The sequence below is a fragment of the Typopeltis vanoorti genome, chromosome 19 (genome assembly GCF_054136105.1).
Source record: "Typopeltis vanoorti isolate ZY-2024b chromosome 19, IOZ_Tvanoo_1.0, whole genome shotgun sequence".
NCBI lineage: Eukaryota > Metazoa > Arthropoda > Arachnida > Uropygi > Thelyphonidae > Typopeltis > Typopeltis vanoorti.
In genome coordinates, this window is record NC_143567.1 from 95687425 (window position 1) to 95714618 (window position 27194).

At 34.9% G+C, this 27194-nt stretch overlaps 1 protein-coding gene across 2 annotated transcripts in view; it reads right to left on the reverse strand.

Moving 5' to 3' along the window:
- Nucleotides 1-504: 504 nt before the first annotated feature.
- Nucleotides 505-27194, reverse strand: part of LOC150096373 (putative ammonium transporter 3) — a 39670-nt gene continuing 12980 nt past the window's right edge. For both annotated transcript variants that reach the window (XM_090408969.1, XM_090408970.1), the window contains exons 2-7: nucleotides 20588-21137; nucleotides 16996-17067; nucleotides 12505-12564; nucleotides 8577-8650; nucleotides 2564-2880; nucleotides 505-981 (exon numbers count right to left, since the gene is read on the reverse strand). In XM_090408969.1, the coding sequence (XP_090265095.1) occupies nucleotides 625-981; nucleotides 2564-2880; nucleotides 8577-8650; nucleotides 12505-12564; nucleotides 16996-17067; nucleotides 20588-21137 (1430 nt within the window). In that variant the 3' untranslated portion in view covers nucleotides 505-624. The remainder of the gene's footprint in view (nucleotides 982-2563; nucleotides 2881-8576; nucleotides 8651-12504; nucleotides 12565-16995; nucleotides 17068-20587; nucleotides 21138-27194) is intronic.

Here is a 27194-nt window from a genome sequence, read left to right on the forward strand (position 1 = left end):
AATATTAGGAGTTTCAAAATGAGCCTTCATGCTTCAATATGGCGACGTTAAAATGAATTTGAAAATTCAACAGTAATTCGAAAATACGAATATATTCTAGTTTTCGAATTCTATTTGGAATACACTTACCTTATAAAACTAAACTGAATTTGCATGAAATACATAATAAAAAGAGAAAGTATTCCCATGTTTTTGATATTTTAAGTGGTACAATACTACATAACTTATGTAGATGAATGTTTTATATGCAAGTAAGGTATTAATGTTATATCAGAAGCTCCACTTTGTAGTGAGTGGCTAATTTACTTTTCTATTAAGAAGGTTGGTAAAAAATATACCTACGTTTTGTGTAGATATTTCCTCTTTTTCTTTTTAATGTTTACCAAAACGAAGCATTTCTGGGCTCTGATTTCAAAATAACGATTCTTTATGGAATTTACATAATTTAAAATTTATTTGTTTAAAATCCTAATCTTATTTTCACCTCATATTTTTTAGAGTACATCGTTCTTTGATTTTAACGATCATAAAACATCTGTGGTATAACAAAGTCAGTTTGAGAGAATATGAATTTATGTTGTTTCAATCATTCCATTTTTATTCAAGCATTTCTTAAAGCAAAATTCATTGTATTTTGCAACCATCCGCTTGACGAGGAGAATCGATTAAGAATTTTCTTGAAGATGTTGAGGGCGTAGGTGTTTGCAACGCTTTGGATGAATCTGAAAGGGCGTCAGTCCCTAAGGTGTTCTCTGTTTTATCTAAAGCTTTCTGTAAGTAAGAAAGGATAAGATATTCGTCCCATTCACTTCTGGGAGGAGCATGCTGCTTTCGACTACGCAGATGAAGGCCCATTCGAGAGAGCTCTGATGTCATGGCCTCATAATCGTAGCCATCATGACGGATATCATGTTCTGTGAAGTCAGCGCCCAGAATTTCTTCTGGAACCGACATACGAATGGGCACAAGAAAGTTGATTCCCTGCAAATAAAAGAAACGAATAATTGTAGTCATACTCTGTATACTGTTAATACTGTCGGGTTTTTTAAACTAAACAAAATCTAAGGTTATTAATTGTTATATTTATCTAATAGCAATTAGTATTTGCATTGCTATTGCAAGCAGAGATCAAGTGCATTTCATACGATAGTTTCGTCGTTTTTTTTTGTCATTCCCATCAAAGAAAGGTTTTTTTACACTAACCACACTACTAAGATACTTATGTGGGTAGTGGGGGACTACGTTTATTATTTTCTTTTTTACGTAGTCCAGGAAACTCGCTCTAAATACCATGACACGTTTTCAAGCCACTTCAGCTCTACACTCATACTGGATGATAAAATTCATCTCTGCCTAAGGACACTCACAAACAACATCCATGCCCATTATGGGATTCGAACATCCCACAGCCTAATAATTGTAAACCGGATACGTTAACCACTCGGCCAACCAGGCCAGAAAATTATAATATTGAATTGCAATGTTCAAAATTAGATGCGTTTCGCCGATGCGTAAAGTGCCTACAAGAGTCGATTGTATCTGTACACAAGTTATTTGGAGATTGGGGGGGGGACGGATTTTACTCAGATATATCTAGAAATCTTAAACATTTACAGAACGTTTTCGATTTTTGTTTCAACGAAGTCATTTACAGAGCTCCGAAGGGAGAAAACGTATTAAAATTGTATCTACGTGCATATATCTAAATGGGACTGAATGGAATGTAAATAAAATTTGGAACTTAAAGCAACCACAGGAGGCAAGTCAAGTAACTGAATTTTAGTTTCAACTAATGTTTCATTTTTTAGAGGATTGGGAGACATTTTCCCTGATCCTCTACGACAATCGGAAGCTTTTATAATACTAAAATTCAAATTTTAAAATTCAAATTTCAAATTTCGAAGTTTCTCAAATGATTTTCTTAGGTTTTAAATATTAACGATTTATTTAAAAATATTTATTCTCTCTTTCTCTCTCTCTCTCTCATTTGTGTGTTTCTCCGACTATTTTGTCTATTTTGCTGGAGAAAAACTTGTTTCCAAAAAATAATGTAAACATACGATACATGATAAATTTGCTCATACATTATAACAATGCTATATCAGATGCTGTGCAATTGAGATACACATACACACGCTAGATCATGTTGTTAAAATAAAATTTCCTTTATATCATGTCTAGTATGTTATCATAGTAAAAAATATAATAGTATTAGCTCACTAGCTCATTCTAAATTTTTAATTGTGGGAACAATTTTCACAGTTATCATTCAGAAATGAACCCCCCCCCGCACTAAGTAATGTTAAAAGAAATACACAAATGCTATGTATACTTATTATTATGAAAAATTTATGAATTGGCTATCTGAACTTCGGCGCGTATGATATGTTTTTGCGACAAAGTATTTAAGTTTTGAAATTAAAACAACACGGGTTTTATATAAAAATATTATTCGGAGAAAGACTGGAAAACCACTCTTTCTTTCCTTTGAATTATCAGTGTAAAATGACTCGATACACACTTTACATGCTATAATATAGAAAGAAACGAAATCGATACTTACTTTTAGTATAATGAAGGTCGTAAGCATGCTCCAAAGTGCAATACACACACATGCTAGAAGTTGTATACCTAAGAGATAAAATCCTCCTCCTTTGAACAATCCTTTTCTTCCGTGAGTTAACTGAAGAAGACTATCAGCGTCTACTAACAAACCCACCGCTATCATGCCCCATAGACCTCCCATAGCATGCACTGCTACAGCACCAACAGGATCATCGATGTGAAGGCGATCCATTATAGGAGGAATGATGTTTACGAGGAGGGCGCCAATTGCTCCTACAAGAAGGGATTCCCATGCTCTCAGGAAACCTGATCCAGCTATAAATAAAAGTATATAAATGAATACTTCTTCCAGTTTTCGAATAATCAATGGGTACTATATTTTAGAGAAATCTAAACTACTCACATTAATTCTTGTTGGTGGTTCTGGGATAAAAGCTACGTGAAACCGGAATGAAAATAAATAATGTTTTAACTAAACGTATTAATTACGAGCAGAGTTTTCACCAGCTCAAGATATCGTCATCAAAGACATGTTAACGACACATACTCAGCGAAGACTGAGAATGAAATAACGCCCAGAACAAAGACGGTTTTACACGCGTGGAGAACAGCAATGTAATCTGTGACTGATGCCGATGGGAAGATTGGACGGTGCATCAAAATTGTGTAGGATTACGTCATCATTTCTATTTCAGTTAAATAACCAATCATAGAAGAACCTTCGCTAAAGTCAGATTGGTAAACACAGTGCTCGTTAAACAAGTGTAGTCAGAACTCTTGATTGGTATGATTAATATTTGGTTTATATCCAGCTGCCATTTGACAAATTCTTTATTTAATGTCATACTAGTAACCCAAACGTCTGTAGATACGTTCAATTTCTGTTGATAATGTATTCCAAAGTTTATTTTTGGCAGTGCAGTTTTTTTTTTATCAGTCACGAAAGGATAGGCCACTGTTATGCATCCTGTGATAATACTTCTCTTCTGAAGTCCGCAATTCTTCTCCAAGTGCCATTGATAGCATACAAACGTACATCGAGGGATTATATGTGTTATCTTTACATTGCAGTTATAAGCTACATGTGACCAAGGGAATATACAATGGAGCCTATCATTAAAATTAGAGCCTTAATAATGATAAATATAGCAACATGAACACGACATTTTCTGTTAGTTTCTATAGTTTTTTTGTTTTGTTTTCATTTGAATCCTGAGCTTTTGGTCAGAAAATAGCTATATTAAAATGCTAGTGAAAGCAGTTGGCTTAAAATCTGATTAAAAGACCTGATTAAAAATCCTCCGGGAAAAATGTGATAAAAAGTGCGATATGATAAAAGCTTACAGTATAATGTCTATGCTACTTTTAGATATGACCAAAATAGAGAAGTGATTTGTATCATTTCACAGTTTTGAAGACTTGTGATGGTTTCAGTAGGTATGCTATACTACGTTCTTCCTCAAGTTTGCTTCCTGTATTTATGCGAGCCTTTGGGTTGAGGATTCAAATGCTGGATCTCTCGATCCACCTAAACCAGCAAACTCATCTGGTTTTGAATTTGCGGTTACACCTAGACATCATTGTTATGTTCATCGAACTATTTTCGAAGGATACTGGCAATATCGCATGGTGAATTTTCTTCCGGAAGACACCTGCACCATCTTGGAAAACAGTTACCATGAAGGAGTATACGTGATCAGGCACAATGGACAGCACTGATAGTACGATCTGTGATCATATTTTTGCAGGAAAACATACCCTACAACTCCGAATGCTACAAAATACCATCGTAATTACTAAAATAAAGAGCCAAAAAGCTATCCATTGTTTCTGATCAGATATGCTTCTTCCTGGTAACTGTCTTCATAGTACTAACTATGGTTATAGGGGAGGGTTTTCTTGGGAAATTATCTCCTATGTCCAGAGATAAGCTGATTTCTCCTCTCAGACTTTCGCCTAACCGTTCACTTGTCATAGTTGAAAACGAGATTCACCCGATTAGGCAAATTATTTTCTTTCACTCTTCAGTCTTCCAATGACCTCTCTCAGATGCAAACGGTAGTATTCTATGACTAGGCGTTAGCATGAATACCATGACCGGACGATTAATTTGAAGGCCCATTCCAAGGGGGAATTGTTATAGTCTGAGCAGATCTTCATTCGTCTTCAGGTTAAATTCTATGGTCAGTTATTCCACAGTGTCTTTTTATCGGACTACGTAAACCAAAAGTTGCATTCACCATGAACATCGACGAGATGTGGGTGTCCACCTTTGGTCCTGGGTCTGTGAATATATATATATATATATATATATATATATTCACAGAACGTATTATTAATACGTTCCACATGAAACCGCATATAAAAAATCGCACAAAAAAGGCCTAACTTACGTTAAAAAATTAGGGATATGTTCCGTAGTTTTCTGAAAACGCATAAAACCGGAGCAATGAATTAAAATAAACATAAATAAACATTCTTATTCTTATTCAAAAATAAGAATACCTGAGTATTCTTATTTTTGAATAAGAATCGGTATCTAAAGTTAATCGATATCCAATAATATCATCGTCACTTAAGGCATTATCCACAAGCAATTCGTCTACATCTTTCTGGCTAAATGTATCAAAACCTTCTCCACCAATTTCATGTGCCAAAGTAATGATTTCAGTTGATAATGTAGATGTTTGCATGGTTGCAACACATCCAGGCCAAGCTGCTTTCCAGCAGGCATTTAAAGTTTGTGGTCTTATTTCAGCGATAGCAGATGTAACATGATTTAAGCAGTCCAAAATAGAAAATTTGTTCCAAACGTCAGTTACTGTTAATGATTCATTTTCTAGTTTATCCAATATAACTTGAAAAGTGTGCTTAATGTAATATTTTTGGAAAGTAATATGCCTGCAGATTTAAATTTTAATATGAATAAGAGACACGGAACTTTGTTTAATTTTGGTGTTAAGGAATCTCTTATTGAAGGTGTTTGTGACGCAACAGACAGTGATTCATCCACCTCCAGCCTACAAATGCGATCTCCAGGATGTACAAAAGGAGGACAAAACTATCAGCCCACAGGAGAAAAAGTCTGCATTCACTCGTAAGTACTTACAATGATATTATAAATTATAAATCAGAATAGGATATGTCAATGAAAACCAGCACAAATTAATTTAATGATGTTTGTTTAATTGATGTTTAATTAATTATTAATAAATAATTAATAATACTTATTAATTAATAATAAAATCAGCTAAATTAACAATTAATTTTTAATTAACACATTACAAAATAACCAAGGTGTTCCGTGAAAATTTCAGGATTTGTGAAGTGTTCTGTCGTATTTTTTTTACAGAATTAGTTTCTGCAGTCTCCTTATATGTTAAATCATGTGGTTTTAGTACAAAATATTCAAAGTAATACCTCCTGTTTTTGTTTTCTTTATCATATCTTAAAATTTTGTTTTACTTTCAAGTAATGTTTTTTTCTATATTCGAATTAATGCGTATTTATTCTCATCTCATTCATCAGTATCATATCGCTTACAGGTTTTTAGGCTCATGCCCTGCCAAGTATCCTTGACTTCCCTAACTATAATTTTCTAGTAGGATAAAGTACTTTTATGTCTATATACGGGGGGGTCTGAAAAGTTCTCGGCCTCGGGCAAGATTTTTTTCTCTAAGTTGGTTCATCTGTCATAAGCATCCATATGAAATTGTTGCGAGTCATTCTATCAAGTTGTTTGTTTTTTTACAGCTGTCTGAAGCAAAAGTGTTGTCTGTATCCCTTGAAATGGATAAAATTGAGTATCGTGCGGTTATAAAATTCTTTGTAAAAGAAGGTTTAACGCCAAATAAAATTCATTCGAAGTTCATAAAAGTTTATGGGCACTCTTCTCCTTCGTTTTCGACAATTAAGAAATGGCTTCCGAGTTTAAACGTAGTCGGACCAGCCTTGAAGATGATCCACGTGAAGGACGTCCAAAAAGTGTAACAACACCAGAAATCATTGATCAAGTGCAGGATATAGTATTGGGTGACCAGCGAGTCAAAGTGCGTGAAATTTCTGAGACTCTAGGCATTTCCAAAGAATGCGTACGATATATTTTGATTGAAGAATTGCATATGAAAAAGCTTTGCGCAAGATGGGTGCCGCACTTGCTCACAGCAGATCAAAATTGCACGCGCATGAAAATCTCTGAACAGTGCTTGGAGCGTTTTAACAAGAATAAAACTGATTTTGTGCGTCTATTTATTACTATGGATGAGACTTGGATTCACCATTACCCACCAGAATCCAAACAGCAGTCAGAACAGTGGACAGAAGCCGGTTGTTCAGCGCCAAAGAAGACAAAGTCTGTTCCATCAGCAGGAAAGGTCATGGCATCGATAGTTTGGGATGCTAAAGGCATTTTGTTTATTAATTATCTTGAAAAGGGTAAAACAATAACCAGGGAGGGAATATTATTCCGATCTTTTAACAAGACTAGACGAAAAAATTCGTGAGAAAAGACCCGGTTTGCAGAAGAAAAAAAATCATCTTTAATCAGGACAATGCACCTGCCCATAAAGGTGTTTTGGCAATGGGAAAAATTAAGGGATCTGAACTGTGAATTGTTGGAACATCCACCCTATTCCCCATATTTGGCTCCCTCTGACTTCTATCTCTTCCCAAAGCTGAAACTCTTCCTCGCTAGTCAGATTTTTCTTCGAATCAAGAGGTGATTGCAGTTATAGAGGGGTATTTTGCAGATCTTACTGAGAACCACTACAGGGACGGGATAATGGCGCTGGAGAATTGCTGGAATAAATGTATTAGTCTTAAGGGAGATTATGTTGAACAATAAAAATAAATTTGAAATTATAAATTCGTTTTTTCATTGTTAGGCCGAGAACTTTTCAGATCACCCGCGTACATATATTATTTTGTACGTTAATTGAGTGTTTTCTGCCGGTTTTTGAGAGATCACAATCCAATCTTCTTGAAGAAAACTCCTGCCACTTCCATACAAGACTAGCTAGTCAGCTTCAATTAAAAATAAAATGTTCTGAAGATTCTTTGTGCTCATTTCATTCATCTTGAATGAAATGAGCACACGAATGATATAAGATTTCCGATCTCCATTTGAATCTATGTGGCTTGGAGAGCAAGCCTCTCATTTAGAGAACCAGACTCAACAAGGACATCGGGAAGTTTAGACTTTTTCGTGAAATTTAGAATTTAGACTTTAGACTTTTTTTTTCCACTGAAGGTCCAGTTCACGGTCTTGGATAGATGAGGTGGGGATTTTTCCTCGAGAAAAGTTTTATTTTTTATTTCTCTAAACAACAATGAATCGAACAGAAATCGACTATTTCACAGCAGCTATAATCCTGCCCTGTTTGTACATACGTAAATCAGTTTAACGAACTCAGACGCATAATAAGAAATAGTTTTTCATGTTTTAGATCAGTGGTTCTTAACCGGTGTTCCCCAGAACACTTGTGTTCCCCCTAACTGAACTACAAGTGTTCCACCGATGAAAGATGTCACATGACATCTTTCAAAAATATTACCGGCAATATTGAAACCTGTACTAGACCAAGTTATAAATACGGAAAACTACATCAAGTCAAGACCTTTAAAAGCACGCCTTTTAAAAAAAAAACTTTGCATATCTATGGAAGCCAAATACGAATCTTTGCTTTTGCACACTGAAATAGGATAGTTATCCAGAGGTCAAGTGCTATTCCGATATTAGACCTGATATTGCTGAAATCTGCAAAAGCCAACAAGGGCTCACGTATCGTATTACAATAAGTTCCATTTTGCTAAAAGGCAAGTCCATGCATATTTTTAATGTTAGTTTTATGACCCCAATGCTTTTGGTGTTCCCGAAAGTTTTCTAATAATCACAAGTGTTCCGTGACTTCGAAAAGGTTAAAAACCACTGTTTTAGATTAATAATAAAAACTTGAAATTGCTTTTTTTAAAGGTAATGTAAGTGGAAGAGGTCTGTAAAAACAGAAACGTACCTGTTACAGCTACAAGAGCACCCAGAATGGAATTGATTATGTCGCTTACAAGAAATAAACGGTTCTTGAGGTATCTACCACAAATAAGAAAGAAAAATATAGTCATACTCATATACTTTTGTTAGCCAAACTGCTTTTGATAAAACAAATTGTTAATAGTTTTATCGATACTCAATCTTTCTCAGTTGCATTTTTCAAGGCGCCTCGAGAAATGCAAGTAATATTAGGTTCATTTTATCCTTCCGTGCTATTCGCGGCTTCTTGTTTTGCAGACTTTATTGAAACACAATACGTGGAATCCCTAAAAAACTGTTATTGATTCGTTTCAATCGGGCCATTTTCAGGGATACAAAAGGACAATGTTTCAAAATTATATATATCAACACGAAGGGTGTATTTTGGTTTTAATCGGACCATTCTTATGGCAAAAGTAGGTAGTAAAATTATGCAAAAACGTTTCAATGTGTCATGTAACGAACACACTATAGCTTTTGAAACACTTGAAAAAAAAAACTTGGCAAGTATTCTATAATTCATAAGTCACTTTGAATACCGCAAATTTGTTGCATCCATCATAATAGTTCTTTCATAAACTATGGAAATATCAACAATCGAAAATTCAGCTCTGAATTCTTTGAAGTTTATTTGCATGGTAAATAATTATAGGAATCTGCTAAACTGATTTATGTTGTAATACATAAAGTTTTAGTGTTCGGCTCAAGACTGTTTGATGCAAGATTCTTTTTGCGCTATAACTGGGCTTTTTACTGTAAAATTTAGAAAAATGATTAGAAATGATGATGATGTTCCGGCCTTTGAAGTCATCGTTGAGTCTTTTAAGAGGACGTCCTGGTTTTCTTTTTCCTAATGGCTTGTACTTTAAGGCTTGTTTTGGTAATCTTTCTGTTTTCATTCTTTGAACGTGTTCCATCCATTTATGTTTATATTTCTTAATTTTTTCTATTACTGGTTCTTGGTTTAATTCTTTCATAATTTCTTCGTTTCTTTTGTGATCAAATAGGGTATACTTTGCAGTTTTTCTCATAAACTTCATTTCTGCTGTTGTTAATCTTTGTTTGTCTTTTTGTTTTATTGTCCAGATTTCGCTTCCATACATTAAGACCGGTAGGGCTAATGTATTGTATACTTTTAGCCTGGTTTGTTTTTGAACTAGGTTTGGTTTAAATATAGAGTTAATTACTCCTGTTATTTTTAAATATTTTGCAATTTTTATGTTTATATCTTTTTCATTTTCATAAGTGATCTTACATCCTAGGTAGTTGAATGAATTCATCTGTTCTAAAATCTTGTTATCTATTACTATTTTAGTTCTTACTGGATCTTGTCCTTTAAATGTCATCGAGTTTGATTTTTCTGTTGATATTATCATACCGTAATCTTTGGCATTAGAATTGGAAAACAATCATCAGTTATCCTTTTTAGATGTACTTTTTAAATGTAACAAGATAATGGAAATATCAAACTTACAATATATCGTAAACCTACAGATACGGGACGTTATCTCCATTATACATCCAGAGCGAAAACTGGGCGAAAAATATCATCACAGAGGAAAAAGATGTACTTGCTGAGTTTTCCCGTATATCAAAAACTGTATCACAAAATGGTTATCCTCAAAATATAATCGACAAAATTCTGTATAGCAACAACCTCCAGCAACAACCTCAGACGACCCAGTACTTATCGTTTATCGTCATACTCTATGCTGGATCAGTCTCCACCAAAATAGCAAGAATCACGAGACCTTTTAACATCAGAGTTGTCTTTAAACCTACCACAGCTACAAGACAGTTATTAAGATCCAATAAGGATAGCGTCACCTTCTACAAATATGCAGGTGATTATAGCATACCATGTACGTGTGGACTTACCTACATAGGCCAAACTTCAAGAAGCCTAGAAATTCGAAAGAAGGAACATGTCGGAGATGTCAATCATAACAGAACAGACGCCTCAGCACACCATTTTACAACTTCAAACCATTCAGTAGATTGGGATAACAGTTCCATGCCATATATCGAAGAGGACTTTAGATGTAGAACCTTTAATGAAGCTGCAGTAATTCTACGAACAGGAAATAATCTCAATAGAAACTAGGGAATAATATTAAAAGACACGTGGATTTAATACTAGCATAACCTTTCTCGTTATGAACAAAGCTAGAAAGCTAGACAGTTATAGCTAGCGAAATTAGTTGACGATTTGTATAAATGTTTATTAAATCCATGGTCTTAAAAATCAAATAGTATGTTTCAATTTTAATGAAAAGGACCAAATAACTTTCAGTATCTTCATAATTTGTAATTATTATTTGGTCGTCGGCAAAAAGGAGAGTGTTTAAGTTCACAGTAGGAGAAAGTTTAATACTTGGATGGAAATGTTTATTCCATTTTATTATTATTTCATTTAGTTAAATATTAAAAAGTGTTGCTGAGAGGGGACATCCCTGTCGGACCCCTTGGTTTATCTCTCTCGTATATGATAGCTCATGATTTAATCTGATTTGTTATCCTTGATCGTGTCAAGAAAGAGATAACGTCTTCCATATGAAAATGTTTCTTCGTTTTAGTAATAATATACAGTGGCTGGCTAGTTTATTATAGATACGCATCTGATAGCTTATTGGATCACTGTGAACCTTCAGAAAACCATTGATATGATGCAATGACTGGACGAAGCTCTGAAAACACACCGCAGCTATGATTAATTACAGAAGTTTGTCAGATTTGTGTAGAGTTGGTCTTATGAGAACATTAGAACACCCTGTCCCAAAGATGCCCAGTGCGATTTAGCTACAGCAACTAGGGGAGATTTTCTTTAGCCTTTAAGAAGAAAATTTTGGCATTATCTTTAATAGTGACACGCTCATTATCTCAGCAAACCTACAGAGTCTATGTTTAGGATATCGGCTGGTTAAAGTTTATTTGGTCCAGCAAAATGCTCCAGTGCAAAATTTTCCAACTGCAATAGTCCGGTTAAAACCAAAATCGAGAAGACGCAACAAACCTTAGCATCGAACTAAAATGTCAGATTTCGATAAAATCTGTCCAGTCAGAATAGCATACGTTTAGAAATGCATTTTGTAAAACGCACTTAAAGGTTAATCAGAATAGTAAATATATAGCCGGGCTCAAAGAAGTCCATGATTTTTGTATACATTTGTGCCACATGTGTATATATCTACATTGATATATCAAGCAGATGGCACAAATATATTATGAAGAGTTAGGCTTAAAGCAAGTTAAATGAAAACACTCTCAAAGCTCCAGTCAAACCAATATGAAGTAGACTTTGTGTATGGATGTGCCGTTTTTTCAACCACATATTTATTTTTTTGTTATAATATGAGTGTGCTGTGTATCTATTAATACAAAAGATTACTAGAGTGATACATGAAATATTTTGTAAAAAAAAACAATTATATTTTAAGTTATATTTTATATTTATATATTATATTTTATAAACACGTTAGCACAAGAATATTTCAATGTTTGTCAAACATTTCAGTCTGAAACTAACAGACTATCTCCATGGCTTGATAGGAACAGTTTTTACAAGGTGGAATACAAATTGAAACGTTTGGCAAACATTAGATTATTCTTGTTGTAACGTGTTTATAATTCTTAATATCATGTCACGTGTCTCTCAAAAATATAATTTTGCCCTCGTTATTTTAAATTATCAATAAATAACAAATTGTTAACAAATGTTTCTTTTTAAAAGTAACTAGATTGTTTTTGCAAATTAATTATCGTCTTAAAAGGGCAATGAACAGGAATTCCATGAGTTGTTTGTGCTTAACTGAATCCACATCTGCTGTGTCACAGCCGATACCCTCAGTGGAAGGTAAACAGGTCGAAGCGTCTGATAAACTGTAATAAGATATAGAAATAGTAAAAATACTCACGTATACAACATCCCTGCTACTCCTCCTCCTAGCGATGCGTTTATGGTATTTACGGCAGACCTAGAAAACGAAGGTTTTTTTTTTTTTTAAATACAACAAGAAAAAATTTAATGTTTAACTGAAATTTAGTTTAGTTCTGATAAATAAGTTCTTTTAGTATAAAATACGTAACAATTCATTTAAGCTATTTTGATTTGAATTTCTTGGCTACAGTACATAAACAAAAGGAATGGCATATATAAAACAAATATGCTAGTAGAAGCATTTATTTTAACGACATTTGATCGAAGGTAATTTATTGCTACATATTTATCTCAAATATGACTGATAATAGTAAAGTATCGTGTCGTATGAAAGTATATGCAGCTTAATTTAGGTCACGCTTAACAGAACATATTAAAAGCTCAATTTAAATTGTGCTGGTTGGAGCACAATTTAAATCTCTACGACTTCTTTCAACACTTATAACAAGCACTAGAGGAAGAGCATCAGAAGTGACTAATTATTTGTTTTTTGTCAATATTTTAATAGCGTGCCTCTATGAGGAATTGAATTTGAAAGAAATATATAACTTAGACTTAACAGGCCATTGCCTAATATTTTAACAAAAGATTGAATTGATACTGGGAAGTGCTATGGAAGCGAACATTTTAACCTAGTGACGTGGGATGCATTTATTAACACGTATACCATGCTTATCTGGCAATTAACAAAAATCTCCTTACAAATATAGAGAGGTGTAGACTTCCTGTTCTGTGAGACAACTAATTGAGCTCTACATCTGCAGTGCTTCACGGATCAGCAGATTATTTTGTAAAATAATCCTCATGCAATACAAGCAAAAATACATGAATAGAATTTAATTCAGCCAAAATACCAAATTAAAAAAATAAAATGAGTAATGTTGTTTACCGATAGCCTGAAATAAATACTCTCAAATTTAAAGATTTGATTTTTTGCACATAATTATAGCTACTTATAATACTAACATACTTTTTGCCTGTCTCTGTTAGTATACGGACTTGCACCGTTGAACTTATCATAGATCTATAAATGTATCCCTATTGTAATAATCTTCACATACACTCCGAGTATTTGTCAACCTCAACACCCTGGTTTTTTTTATCCACCTGGAAAATTTTTATCCTTCAAAATTATTGGCAAAAGCGGGCAGAACACGCACACACAACGAACTGATCTCTTAGCATGAGTTGCTTTGACGTAACTCCAAGTAGTCCAAATATCCCCCTCCAAGGGATAATAGGCTTTGACTGCTTTGGCTAAATTGTTTGTTTAATGAATCATTTGGCTGACATTATGAGCACTGTTTGTTGGATGCAGTTTCTTTATACGTTTTGTCATTCTAAATCGTATTCTGAAAAATGTTCCTAATAATTTTCTCATATTGTTTACATGTAAAGTTTGTCCCTAGAAATGTCGTGGTTACGAAATTGGTAGGTAAATCACTTTACCTACCACTCTCCTAGGCCCAAACGTAATAATTAAGGTTATTCATTTAAATAGAAATATACTGAGAGAGTGTGCATAACAATCCATGCAATTTGTTGGCACGCCTAAAATCGGCTATTAGTGCAGCCTTCTACCGTAAGGTAGAGCTGGCCTAGATCCAAAATATTATGTAGGAGATAAGTTTTATTGCCTGATGTGACATCTTTCTTTTAAGAGTTATAAAGTGACATAATCATGAGTGGGGTTGTTATTAAAAAGACATAATAAAGGGAAGCCTCCTTATTTCAATCAGTTTCGACGATGCTATTTGATTGAATGATCTAACTACGAATCTTACGACACGAAGAAACTTTATCAGGGCTATAGTTTTAACTCACCTTCAGTTGAAAACACTAAAGGAGAGTTCCCCGATCTCCCAGAAACTCCGAGTTTTCATCCACCGGTCAGAAAAACACATGCAATTGACAGTCATAATACACTATGAAGATAGGATTCACCGCCCTGTCAGACGATTAGTGAGTTTACTAAGAACCCAAGTTACCTGGCGGTGACGAGCTAATGAGCCATGCAAGGGAAAATGGGATTTGGACTTATAATAGACCGATGGAATTAAGAAATGATATGCTGCTTCGAATTATGTAACACGTTGCTAATTCTAGCCTAATGACATCAAAAAATTAAAACGTGTGTGCATTTTTCTGAGTGAACTTTGTTATATTTGTAATGATCTTTCAGCCTCCTATTCAGATAAAATAGGAAGTAGCCCAAGGTTTATTACGTGCAACTCTACTGTGGTTGCCCTTCTATAGCGTTGTCGCAATTTTCTTTATGCTTGGAATGATCTGGGCTGTTCGAATTCTATCTAGTGTGGAGTGGATAAAGGATGTGAGGAACTTTTACAAAGGATTTTCAATTGAGGATGAGTTAACCAGTCTCATAAGGAGATATTAAAGGTGTCGCCGCCTTTTTGGGAAAAAAAGGAGGTTTCGTAGGTTCGATTCCCGTCGTCGACGGGAATCGAACCTACGAAAAACGACACTCCTACGAAACTACGAAACGACACTCCTTCTCCAGGCATATGGTTGCGAAGCGCAAAGCCACTAAGCTAACCGCGCGGACAGTGGATGAGTGAAAAATAAGCATATCAATATTCACTGTTTTGATATAGCAGTGATGGCCAACTTGCATGTATTGAAGTGTCAGGCCATTCATGTTTCACTGAAATGGCTTGGGACTAAGCACAGGATGAAGATTTCACAATAAAAAACGAGAAACCTTATATTAAGGAATGTGAGTGATTAAAATCTTAAATACTTTTTTTTTCCTTGGTCCGCGCGGTTAGCCTAGTGGCTGAGCGCTTCGCAACCATATGCCTGGGGAATGAGTGTCCTGGGTTCGATTGCTGTCGGTGACGTCAGGAGTTTAAGGATTTTCCTCAGCCATAGTCAAGTTAGTCGGTCTTCGGCGCTGACCGTAGGGTTTTTTCCCGTTTATCTGGGGTTTTTCATCCTGCAAAGCAGGCAAACCTACGTTGTTGATACGGTGTATCAACAACGATACACCGGAGATACACCGGGGCGTAGGGCAGACCACCTTATCCTGTGAACTGTTTAGGTCCGATGATCAATAAACCCTCGACACCGCAAGGTTAAAGAGGTAAAAGGAAGATGAGATGAAATATTTTTTCCTTTTCATATGGAAAACTGATTATTGCATAACAAGTTTCTTCCTATAATGTCATATAAATCAGTCTTATATTTTCTCTGTTTTAATTCTTCTTCTTCCTCCTTTTATAAATCTAAACCAGGTAGCGTATTGTGGTCTCGCAAGCGTTTCATCGATTTGCCTTTGGTTGTTTAATCTTTTGGTTGATAGTTCATCATCCTCCTGGGCATTCTTTCCTTTGTACATCATTCGTTCTAGATTTGATTCTGCATTTTTCTGTTGTTTCCATTATTGGTGTTGGTTTGTTCTTTCAGTATGGCTTTTCTTCTCAATGTATGAGAAGAAAAGCAGTTTATACATTCATTTCTGCTGCAGTGATTCTTTTCTTATCTTTTTCTCTTATTGTCCATACCTCACTGCCATATAATAACGCTAGTTTAGATGAACATTTCGTAACTTAAACCTTTCCTTATTCGATAGAAAAGTAGCACTGATACAGTAAAATTAAATACAACAATAACAAAAAATGACCCCTATAAAATGTATAAATCACGTAGTTCCATGTGAATCCTACCGTACCTCTTGTTTTGTTGTTCATTATTTTTAAAGTTAAAACTTTCTGGGTTAACGATAACGTTAATGACTTTTAACACATAACAAAATTTAATAAATTATTAATTTCAAATATATTATCGACAAATGTGAAAAGAAAATTTATCGCTGCTGTAAGATGAGTGATTCTTGCAAAATATATCGAATATGCAGTACTTCCTCATATGAGAAATTTGATTCATGTGAATCCAATCTCGGGAAAGCTGTTAATTTTTATTTTATTTTTCTAACTTCGCACTGAAACAGTGCTACCTAATATGGTCCCTTAGGTAGGACAAGAAGAAGCCTGGGTCCTAACACTATCCGATTCTATCCAGTTCAAGACCTGGAGATTCGAGAAGTCGTTTTTTTGGTAAGTCCTCCATGCCGCCAGTATGCCCTGAAAGGCAATGCAAAGAGAATGTCTTAAAATCATTCTGAGAGAGTCCAAATCTTAGTAAGTAAGTAGGACAACCTGGAGGTGTCTAGGAAGAAGGAAATAATTCCGAATGAAGAGTCTTCCCTGTTGAGGTTTAAGTGGAGCTTTACGGAGAGAAGAAAGAAAAGATCCTAGAATGGATAGGAAAGAGGAACTGCCATTTGTGCATTAATATTAACACCATGAATTAATATTAGTACCATGGCCTCACACATCCATATCTACGGTGGGATTCGGACCCACATCTTGTTACTTTGGAGAGTGAATATGCTAAACAATCGGCCAACTAGGCCGGCATTGTAATGGAAATTTTGTATTGTTTTTACCTTCCAGCGTAATGCCACTTCTCGCCAGATATTCCAAAAGAGCTTCCACAGTTGAACACTAGCCAGCCCCACCTAAGAACAAAACAACAGATTAAAAAAAATTTTAATTTAAATCTATTTTCATCTCTTTTTCTTACAAATCATGTTTCTTTAAAATTTCAATACAATAAAGCAGAGGTCAGCAACCGGCGACTCAAACGTGCATTTTTGAGTCGCCGGTTGCCGGCCACTCAAAATGGATTCAAATGGATTCAAGAAAACGTAAAATTGCAGATGTAGGAAAAGGTTTTAATGATAAATGGAACAGCAAATACCTTTTTATTGAAAACGGGGGTATTCTATTTACACGAAAAAATAAATATTTTCATGAGAGGACAGGAAAATACTGCTCACAACTATCGGATAAAAATGGATTATGTCTCTTGCATTTATGGGAGATATTACAACGTACCTTAATGAATTTAATGTGCATCTGTAGGGCCAAGGTAAATTGCTAGTCGAACTGTTTTCTGACATAAAATCTTTTGAAGGGCAAACTATGTTTGTTGAAGAAACATATGATGGAAGAAAATCTACATCATTACATACGTTGCAAATCTGCATCTACAATTAGAGCAAACACACACACAAAAGGAAACTTTTTTTGGTATTATTGAAGATTTACAAACGGTATTTTCAACAAAATTTGTGAATTTTCATAAAAATAACATTAAATGCGATTATTTTTGAGCCCTTTTAATGTCGACATTGATGACGTATCAAACCAACTACAGATGGAAGTTTTGGAACAGAATGAAACATCGAAGAACGCATTAGAAAATGTTGAAAAATTTTATCGATGCTTAGCGAAAAATTTGAAGGATTAATCGCAAAGAAGATGATGGTTGCATTTGGAAGCACCACATTCGAATCGAAACATTTGTATGCTTCGATTCGAATTTGAACATCAGGTTATAAAGTGAGTTTCATTTTCATGTTTGTTTCATATCTCGTACTTTAAATATTTCTGTGTGTTTTTAAGATTGATATATTAAAAATTGATAAATGAAGTATTTTTTTCACTCAATATTTTCTCTTAATTAAACGCTTGCGGTCCGATTATTAAAAATAGAAGTTGAATGTGGCCCGAGAGTCTGAAAAGGTTGCCGACCTCTGCAATAAAGCATTACTAGAAAATATTTAATTTTTTTTGGTTTTAATTAGTTTCTAGTTTCACACACTATTATTAATTTCAAGTAAAAATATACGCGAACTGCAATGTCATTTCATGCTCGCAAATGAAATATGCAAAATTTCATTTGGTCTTCATTCAGCTGGTCCCCAGTCTTAGTTGACGTGGAACTCGGCCCATTTCAAACATCGTTCTCTCTTCTAGCCTGGGTAGACCTGGGCCTAGCGTACAGACCACCTTTGTGAAGTCTTCTACGCACAGTAGAAGCAGATACCAATGTTCCTGTATCAGACGGAAGGTCAGATTATAGCTGATTCTGTGTAGCATTCCTGTTTCGACGAGCAGGTAATCGGAGATATCACTCACCCAACTTCGCTTGTAACCTTTGGTCTTCCTTCGCTGTATCTCCGGGATGCTGTGACTGTTGGAATTCATCTCACAATCTCTGAACCATGAAACGATCCACATACAGCCATCTGGTTACCTCTACCTGACGTACAGCCATTTCTAAGATTTTTGCTACCAGGAAATGTCTTGTGAAGTGGAAAACCAGTCCAACACTTTAATGCAATGGCTCATTGGTATACCATAACTGGACTCAGGGTCACCACCTTCTTTATATAATGTGCATGATATACGTGCGTAAACGACATAAATAAAGCATTTATTTATAGAAGAGAAAATTTAGAATATTTTTCGCAAAGGAAAAAGTTATTCTAGATAGCTTGGCTAACGGGAACACACCAACCAGTTTGGTCATCAATTTGCACCATTAAAAAGCTTCCTATTACGGCAATACGATCGTAAGCTCGTCACGTTTACGGATAACTGTAGTATTAACTAGTGTAGCACTTTAGAGCTTTTGTCGCTATTTATAACAACTGCAACAACAGTAGTGTGAGGTAAATTGAATCCTTTTAATCCTAGCATGTAATGTGATGGTTTACATGTCCTCTCTTCACTGGATCAACAACGCACTTTGAATTTAATCAGCCATTATTAATAATAATAAAATTAAAAAATACTTTTAAACAGTTTATAATTCACATTGAAACACCAAAACACAAAGACATTCTGAAGCAACGACATCGTAAACATAGCTGCGTCATGTCACTAAAACCGTTGTATGAACAAATACTGCGTCGTATAAATGGACATTGGTCATAATTGAAAAGCGTCGTATGAGAGGATCGTCGTAAACCGAGCGTCGTAAAGCGGGGTATTACCATTCAATTTAATCATTACTTATAATTTCTTTACTTGGAATTTTAATGGCGACCAGATTACCGTTCTCATTGAAACTGAATTGAAGTATAATTTTTGTAATCCGTGGAAATCATCTTGTTATGTATACTGAACAATAGATTATTACAAATTACTCGATAATGCTTCACTGAGATTACTAATATTGTCACTTTTTGCTTATGTAAAAATTACTTTACTGAGATTACTGTGAGTTCAAAGATATACATGACAGTGAGATTGATCTGTCAAAACACAAGTGCATCAGTTAGTGGTAGTATATATTTACCAGTGGTGAAATGAGAAACAGCCGTTGGTGAAAGTTCAATTTAAATGTTGCTAGAAATCTCAAAATGTAAACTTTTCAAGTCACTTCAGGCCTCCAACAATCTGGGGAGTTGTTTCACACCTGGTGATGAAATTCAACTCACGCCTAAGGACATTCACAAACATTATTTTTCATGGCATATTCCAACCCGAAGCCTGTTGTTTGGAAAGTGAGTATGTAACCAGTCGGCCAACCAGGCCAGCATATTGAGCTCGCCTCGTATATTAAGATTCATAGTTTTAGTTTCCATAGTACAAGTGAGGTACACATCGCCATCAACGAACTCCAGTCGCTTGGAGTTGTGAGTTGTATATCAGGCCGTTGATGGAAACAGATTTTATGGGACGATAAGTTATGCCATGCACGTTTCAAATAATCTAATAGTTGAGTTGGAATTTTGGAGAACGGTAGATACTGAAGCTCATTGGCCCAATAATGAATGGTATGGTATGGTATGGTATGGTATGGTATGGTATGGTATGGTATGGTAATACAAGGTTCATAGCGAAGTTCCGCGAAGCCATATCGCATATTTTAGATATATTTTAGACTTCTTAGACATCCATTTGGTAAACATTGACTCATGTTTATTAATGGTATATAGATATTTCCAGGATAAAGCGCATTTTGCAACGCCTAAGAATATCATGAAAAACGAAATAAGATGTCATTAAACTAGTTTCAAATATATGTCCATTCAAGACATTCTTGCTATAGGCTTTGCAACCTCTTAATCGGGTTAATATGAATATTTAAATCGTTTCTACTTACTAAGTACAGTTAAACCTGGATAATTAGAAGAATATACCAAAGATAAAATGACTACACCATACTACAGAAATGTCACTCACCATAACGTAAACGTGCCAATGATTGCGTTTCCCGGATTTCCCATTGGTAAAGGAAGAGTTCCATCATCATATCTCCTGAGTCGAGGTTTTAATAAAACAGCAGCTACCAAAGCAGATGCTCCACCCGTAAGATGAACGGCACATGATCCTGCAAAGTCAATTGCTCCCATGTGATTCAGAAAACCATGTTCTCCCCACAGCCATCCTGCAGGTATGCAGTAGGTGATGGTATTAAGAAAAGAAAATATACAATAAGCATGGAAGTCCGTTCTTTCCGCCATTGCACCCGATACAATCGTTGTCGCTGTAGTGGCAAAAGACAACTGGAAGATAAATGTGGCAAATACCACTCCCATTTGATCTGGATCGGCATCCAGAAGGAATGAGCCAACTCCACAGAAAGGATTTGTTCCTGGTCCTTTACCATACTGTAAGCCATACCCAAACATCCAGTATGATAGTCCACCTAATATAACGTCAACTGCATTCTTCATGAGGATATTTACCTCATTCTTTTTTGTAACAGCGCCGGACTCAAGTAGACCGAAACCTGTAAAAGAAACATAAAAGTTTCTCAGTAATGACAATTTATCTGAAGTCTAAGAAAATAATAAAATTCTCCTAAAAAAATTCATGTCGTTGTCATCTCTTTTTTTTTTTTTTGGTATTGGGCCTTGTCGCCTGTTCCAGTTTCCCAATCTCCTTAAAGAATTTTTCTCTGTTTCTTTTCCCTTTTTAGTTTTATACTTTGCTTTATTTTAGTAGTCGTTTAGTAACATTATATTCACATGTTGACTCCACATTTATTTCTCTCAAGTATTTGTTGTTTGTAAGGTTGGGCCTCGTTTCTTACATTTCTGTTTTTTTAGTTGAGTGTAATCTGCTGTTCTCAAAAATTTGACTCTTTAATGTTATTTTTCTTTGGTATATTTTTTATTGTACTTGTTTTACTTCCATTCAATAGAATAGGTTTAGCTTTTATGCAGAATATTGTTAATATTGTATTTCTTTTTTTATGTCTTTATCTTATGGTAATGTTAACAAAATTATCTTAAAAATTTCCAAAACACAATATTAATAAATTTACCAAAATTATTGGCATGATTATGCCATTAGTTTTGGGAAATTTATTAACTTTGGATTTCTTTTGGATTCGTTTTGGATTTGTTTCTCCAGTATGATTTATGTTACAGCCAAAACCAGTAAGATGTTTCTTATTGGGATATGCTACTAACGTGTATTTGCATTCCTTAAAGCAGTGTTTCTCAAACGGTGAGCGGAGGCCACACCTATTTATGCAATGATTTTTGTATAAAAAAAACTTTCTCTCGCTTAATATTTATGTAATATTGGTTTATTTTGCTACAATTGATAAACTAAAGCGCCACCAATTGACCACCACTAATACAACAATGATTATGCCTTCAAGTAGCGCGGAGTGTTTGAGTTAACTTTGCGTGCAAACAGACTCACACATTTCACATTGAAAACAAGGCACTTGCATAACAAAATTTAAAATCTGTTTCAAATGTTTCATTTTTGTCATGTCTTACAAAATAAATATATATATTGTAATAATATTCGTATATAGTCAATGTAGTGTAAACTGTATAATATCTAAATTTATGGTCAGTTATACGAGAGTCTAACATTACCACAGATGTATCGTGACAGAAATTTGAATTGCTAAGCGTGCAAAAGCCCGAAAAAGTTTGAGAACCACTTCCTTAGAGAGATTTCGTTGTGTAGTAAGTCTATGTCGGTCTTTTCTTTGGATTCAATTAAGAATCCTCCATTATTAATACCTTTCATTTTTGGGATTCCGATTTTAATTTTTCTTGTGTGTTTGTGTGTGCCATCACGTCTCTCTGTCTCTCTCTCTCTCTCTCTCTTGGAAGAGTTTTTGCTTTTACAATGCTAATATGGTAAATGGGGACAAGTCCAACCGAGTTAAATTTTGGGAGAAGACTAAAGTTTACGGGATCATTCATTTCTAAAAGTGGCTATAGTAAAACGAGACTGTCTTCATTTAAAATAGATGCAGTATTTTCCAAATTTTGTTTGGAAAACAATATCAAATCGATTCCATAGATATAGTTGCTTGCTTGTGAGCAACTGTTAGCATATGTTTAGCAGGAATGCAATATAAAAGAATAACGTATTAAAAAACCTTTATAAATCGCTTAAGAAGAGTAGTTTAGCTAGTCTGTTAATTGCAGGTTTTCTCTGGATTTCTATCTGCCCACATTTCTAACGTTATTTTTCAGTATGATAATGCACCTTCACGTAGTAGTAAGGTAATCACAGGATGGCCAGAACAACATCCTGAAAATATAGTGACATGACATGACATGTCATTTGCAAACTCAAATCCAATAGAAAATCGGCACGTGCTTGAACTCACTGTAGCTGAAAAGAAATCCAAATTCTCGACGATAACTGATTCATCAATAAATAATTTCCTTCTGGAAACTAGAGTTTTGCATCCCCAAAATCGGGTGAACCCCGCAGAAGTATACACGCAATTAACAGAAGTATATATTATACTGACACCACATAAATTTCAGATGATTTGACGTTTTCATACCCTCAATATTACAAACACATGGTACAAAAGGCACAAATAGTATGCTAGTATTAACAATTTTTCACAGTTTCAAATGATTTTTGAGTGCACTTTCGTAGCGTGCTCAAAACAACATCTTCTTCGATTGTAAAATCTGGATTCGAATTTCTTTTAATACAAGAAAATTAAAAGTAAAGGATATTCAAACTGATGGGAAGGAATCTCTTTCATAATGGAGATGGCATTAACTCCATAGCTAATTCGGGATCAGTGATGCTTTTGGTTGAAAAGACCAGGCCTGGAATTCGTTTAATGTGCGAAAAACTGTAAGGGGTATTCAGTTCATAGTGAGTTAGCCGGCGTCATACAGATGTGGTGGTTTTTATTTTCCGAAACTTTAGTTTCTCTTCCCACAAATTAGACCACATAACAAAATCGTTTATCAGATATAATGATAACTTACATGATACAAAATAATATCACTGCAGCCTCGGTTTTCATCGTTACACTTTTGAGAATACTTTCATAGTACACATGGTGTATATAGCCGTCGACTGCCTGTTGCAGTTTATATTGCCAGACCGCAGTTTAGTTGTAGTTTCCTGATTTAAGTTTTAGGGGAAACTACTTCTTGTCTGAAAACACCCCAGAAATAACCATATGTGTTTCACAAAAAGAGCTTCATAATTACAGATATCAATCTTTTACACAGACGTGAACTAAATGTTGATAAATGAGAAAGAGGAAGCAGCCTTTAAGAGAATATTTATTTATTTATTGGAGCCATAAATGACGCTGAAATATTGCTTACTTTTACCAAGAGAAGTTCAGACTAGCTTGCTCCATGTAAATGTATATGTTATAGTTAAATAACCATTCTAATTTACATACATAATATTCAGAAAAAGCCACATATAATTTATAATATTTATAATATATGTAACATACAATTCATGTATACATACGAGTATATAACAACACACGAATGCGATACTATAGCACAGTAGAGTACACACTAAGGTGTAATGTGATAATCGGTATAGAATTTTGTAGGAAAAAACAAAATATATATAAATAAATATATATTTACGTAAATCCATTTACGTATAAATATACGTAAATTACATTTACGTATATTTATACGTAAATGTAATGTAAAAAGCAACTAAGTAGCACAGAATTTGTGAAACAGTAATATTATATTAGAATTTTATCAAAATTTCATTGTACTTTACACACACACCCACACGCTCACACAAAATATTGGGAAACGAATATGTAACCTCTCTCTATATATATGTGTACTTGTACTCTCATCAGTATAAACAGATATGAATATGAATAAATAAATAATAAAAAAAGGTATTTTAGTCCATTCTTCAACTATTATCGTACTTATTTTCTATGGATAAGTTGGACTTGTTGGTCTTCTCTCTCTCTCTCTCTCTCTCTCTCTCTCTCGCTATCACCCAACGGACATTTAAAAACTTCCAAGAATGATCTCGTTCTAGGAGTCGTATCGAAATTCCATATTGGCCAGTATAATCTCTGTTCTCTCATTCCTCAAACGGTTTATCTCTTTCCTATATCATAACAGTCCTTGCAGCACACCGTAATACTTTATTCATGATAATAAGTAGCTTCGTTGTTTTCCGTAAAACTATCACAGGCAACATAGAATATTCATGTTGCCTGTGTTAGGACCTTTGTAGCCTGAAAGTGATATTTGTCTCTATACTTCCAGACTGCTCGAAACCCCTTATAGATTCTGTTGCAGTCGCTGACGTTTTTAGGCCTTCTCAGTTCTCTCCTCTACCCCGAGTTAGTTAATCTTTGGTAGATACAAGTAAGATTTCCTTCCGAGAACTTGGGTTTTGAACTTCGCAACTCAAAAAAAAAAGTCAAGTCGACCGCAGAATTCAGACTATTTCAGACATCATATACATGTATACCTATTAGGGTTTATGACTACGAGATGGAGGCACTTGTCTGCAGTGCATTTTCCCTTTGAAAGTATTGATTCACTGCAAACTATTAAGCTCATCTCTCAGTAAAGCAGATCTTTGCCCTTCGGCTGCTAAAGAGTGGAACCTGCTATCCACCGATCTTCAAAAAATTATACCACAAAATGATACTATATTTACCAGGGTTAACCGCCGCGAATAATGGATCCAGTTGACCTTTCATTGCGTCAACTAATGTACCACCTTCTGTACGTGTATGGCTTTCGAAGCATGGTAGTACAGATTACTATTCAGTACACATAGATTGTTATGTGTACCGAATTCGATGAAACTCAATTTGGCTTGTCAGAAGAAGCACATCGTTCAAAGGGGGAGGGGGGGATAAGAAACCTCTGAAATTAAGAAAAAAAGTTGGTAATGGCTATTATTTTTAGCACGAAGTTTTATTCAATTATTTGAAGTACATTAAACGATGCATGCAAATATGAGAATTACATGCAGCGAATTAAAGTAGCCTCTGACAGTCCAGACTTTGCGTGCATTTCAGTAATAAGGAGTAAGCAGCTTACTTCTCCGAACAAGTGAAAGCTTTAGCAAAACTACTCCACGGCGTGCTTATTAGTACCTCATTATAGAATCGCTAGGGTGAAACTGTTATCATTGCTGCGTCTATGTGGGCGACAGACAAACAGCCTCAGCTGATGAAAAATGCCGCCAGTCATTTTTCATCAGCCGAAGTTTTTTCCCAGATGCAAGTAAAGCTCAATTTGAAAATAAATTAATCAGTCAAAATTCATATGCTTAAAGATAATGATAATTATGATAATACAAGTTATGAAGAAATTTTATGTTCGGTCTGATTTGCATTTGTACACTTTCCTTACATGAAGTTTTTTAACAACATCCTTCTTCAAAAGTTGCAAGTTCTGATACGACAGAATCTGTATCATTTTGAGAGCTACTCGCAGATCATTTTTTATATTCTCATCATATCCAGTAAAAATAAAGGAAAACATTTATTTTCCATTACTAGATTTGCAACAGTTTTTTGCATGACGAACATTACAGTGTGAACTTAATATTAACTTTATCCCGTTGTACCCATTTTAACTTCGTTTTCCTCATGAGTAATAATCACCTTAATTTTAAAACGAAAGCTGTGTGTTTTATTTGGTTATTGTGGATTTATTGGGAACTTTACGTCTCCCAACAATCCCAAAATAGTTATGATTCTCAGACTTATTTTAGAAAAGATTTCTCTCAAGTTGGATTTTGAGCAGTATAGACGTTTACTAAATTTCAAGGGCTGTTAATTGTAATCCAGTGTTTAATTTCATTTATTGTTAAGCGCAATTATATTGTAATAAAATGTAATATATATATATATATATACAGGGTGTTCGGGATAAATTTGACAGTTTCGTAAGGAAAAAGAAAATCTTCTTTGTATCTATTAAATTTAATGAATTGACAAAAAAACATTACAGGCAGAGTTAATTACAATACTATCAACAAGATTTACTCAAAATAACCACCATTAGCATCGATCACAGCTTCAATTCTGCTTCGGAACCTCGAACAAGCTGATGCTACAGTCTCCCTGGGAAGGGCCGCAAAAACTGTTTTAATTTTATCCATTAACTGGGCTTTTGTATTACTGGAAGTGCGATTGGTGTCTTTTTCAACTGCGCCCCATACAAAATAATCCATGGGGTTAAGGTCTGGGGAGTTTGGAGGCCAAATATTTGGACTGGTGAAGTCGTAGAAATTTTCAGACAACCATTTTTGACTTTTCCCAGAGGTGTGGCAAGGGGCCGAATCCTGCTGCCATACATACGGCCTACCATTGGCTACCCTTGTTATCCAGGGCTTGACTACAGTTAGCAACTCCACGAACAAAGCCCGAATTCCAATGCCAGGGTTCTTCAACACCTGTTCCTGCAGATTTGCGAGGAATTCTGCTGTACGAACGCAATCAGATCGTCTGCTAGGGATCTTTCTTCTTGCTACATCCTCGTAGTCACCATTGCAAGTCTCTAGTTCATGCCTGATTGTTTTTACTGTATTCAGGGAGCAT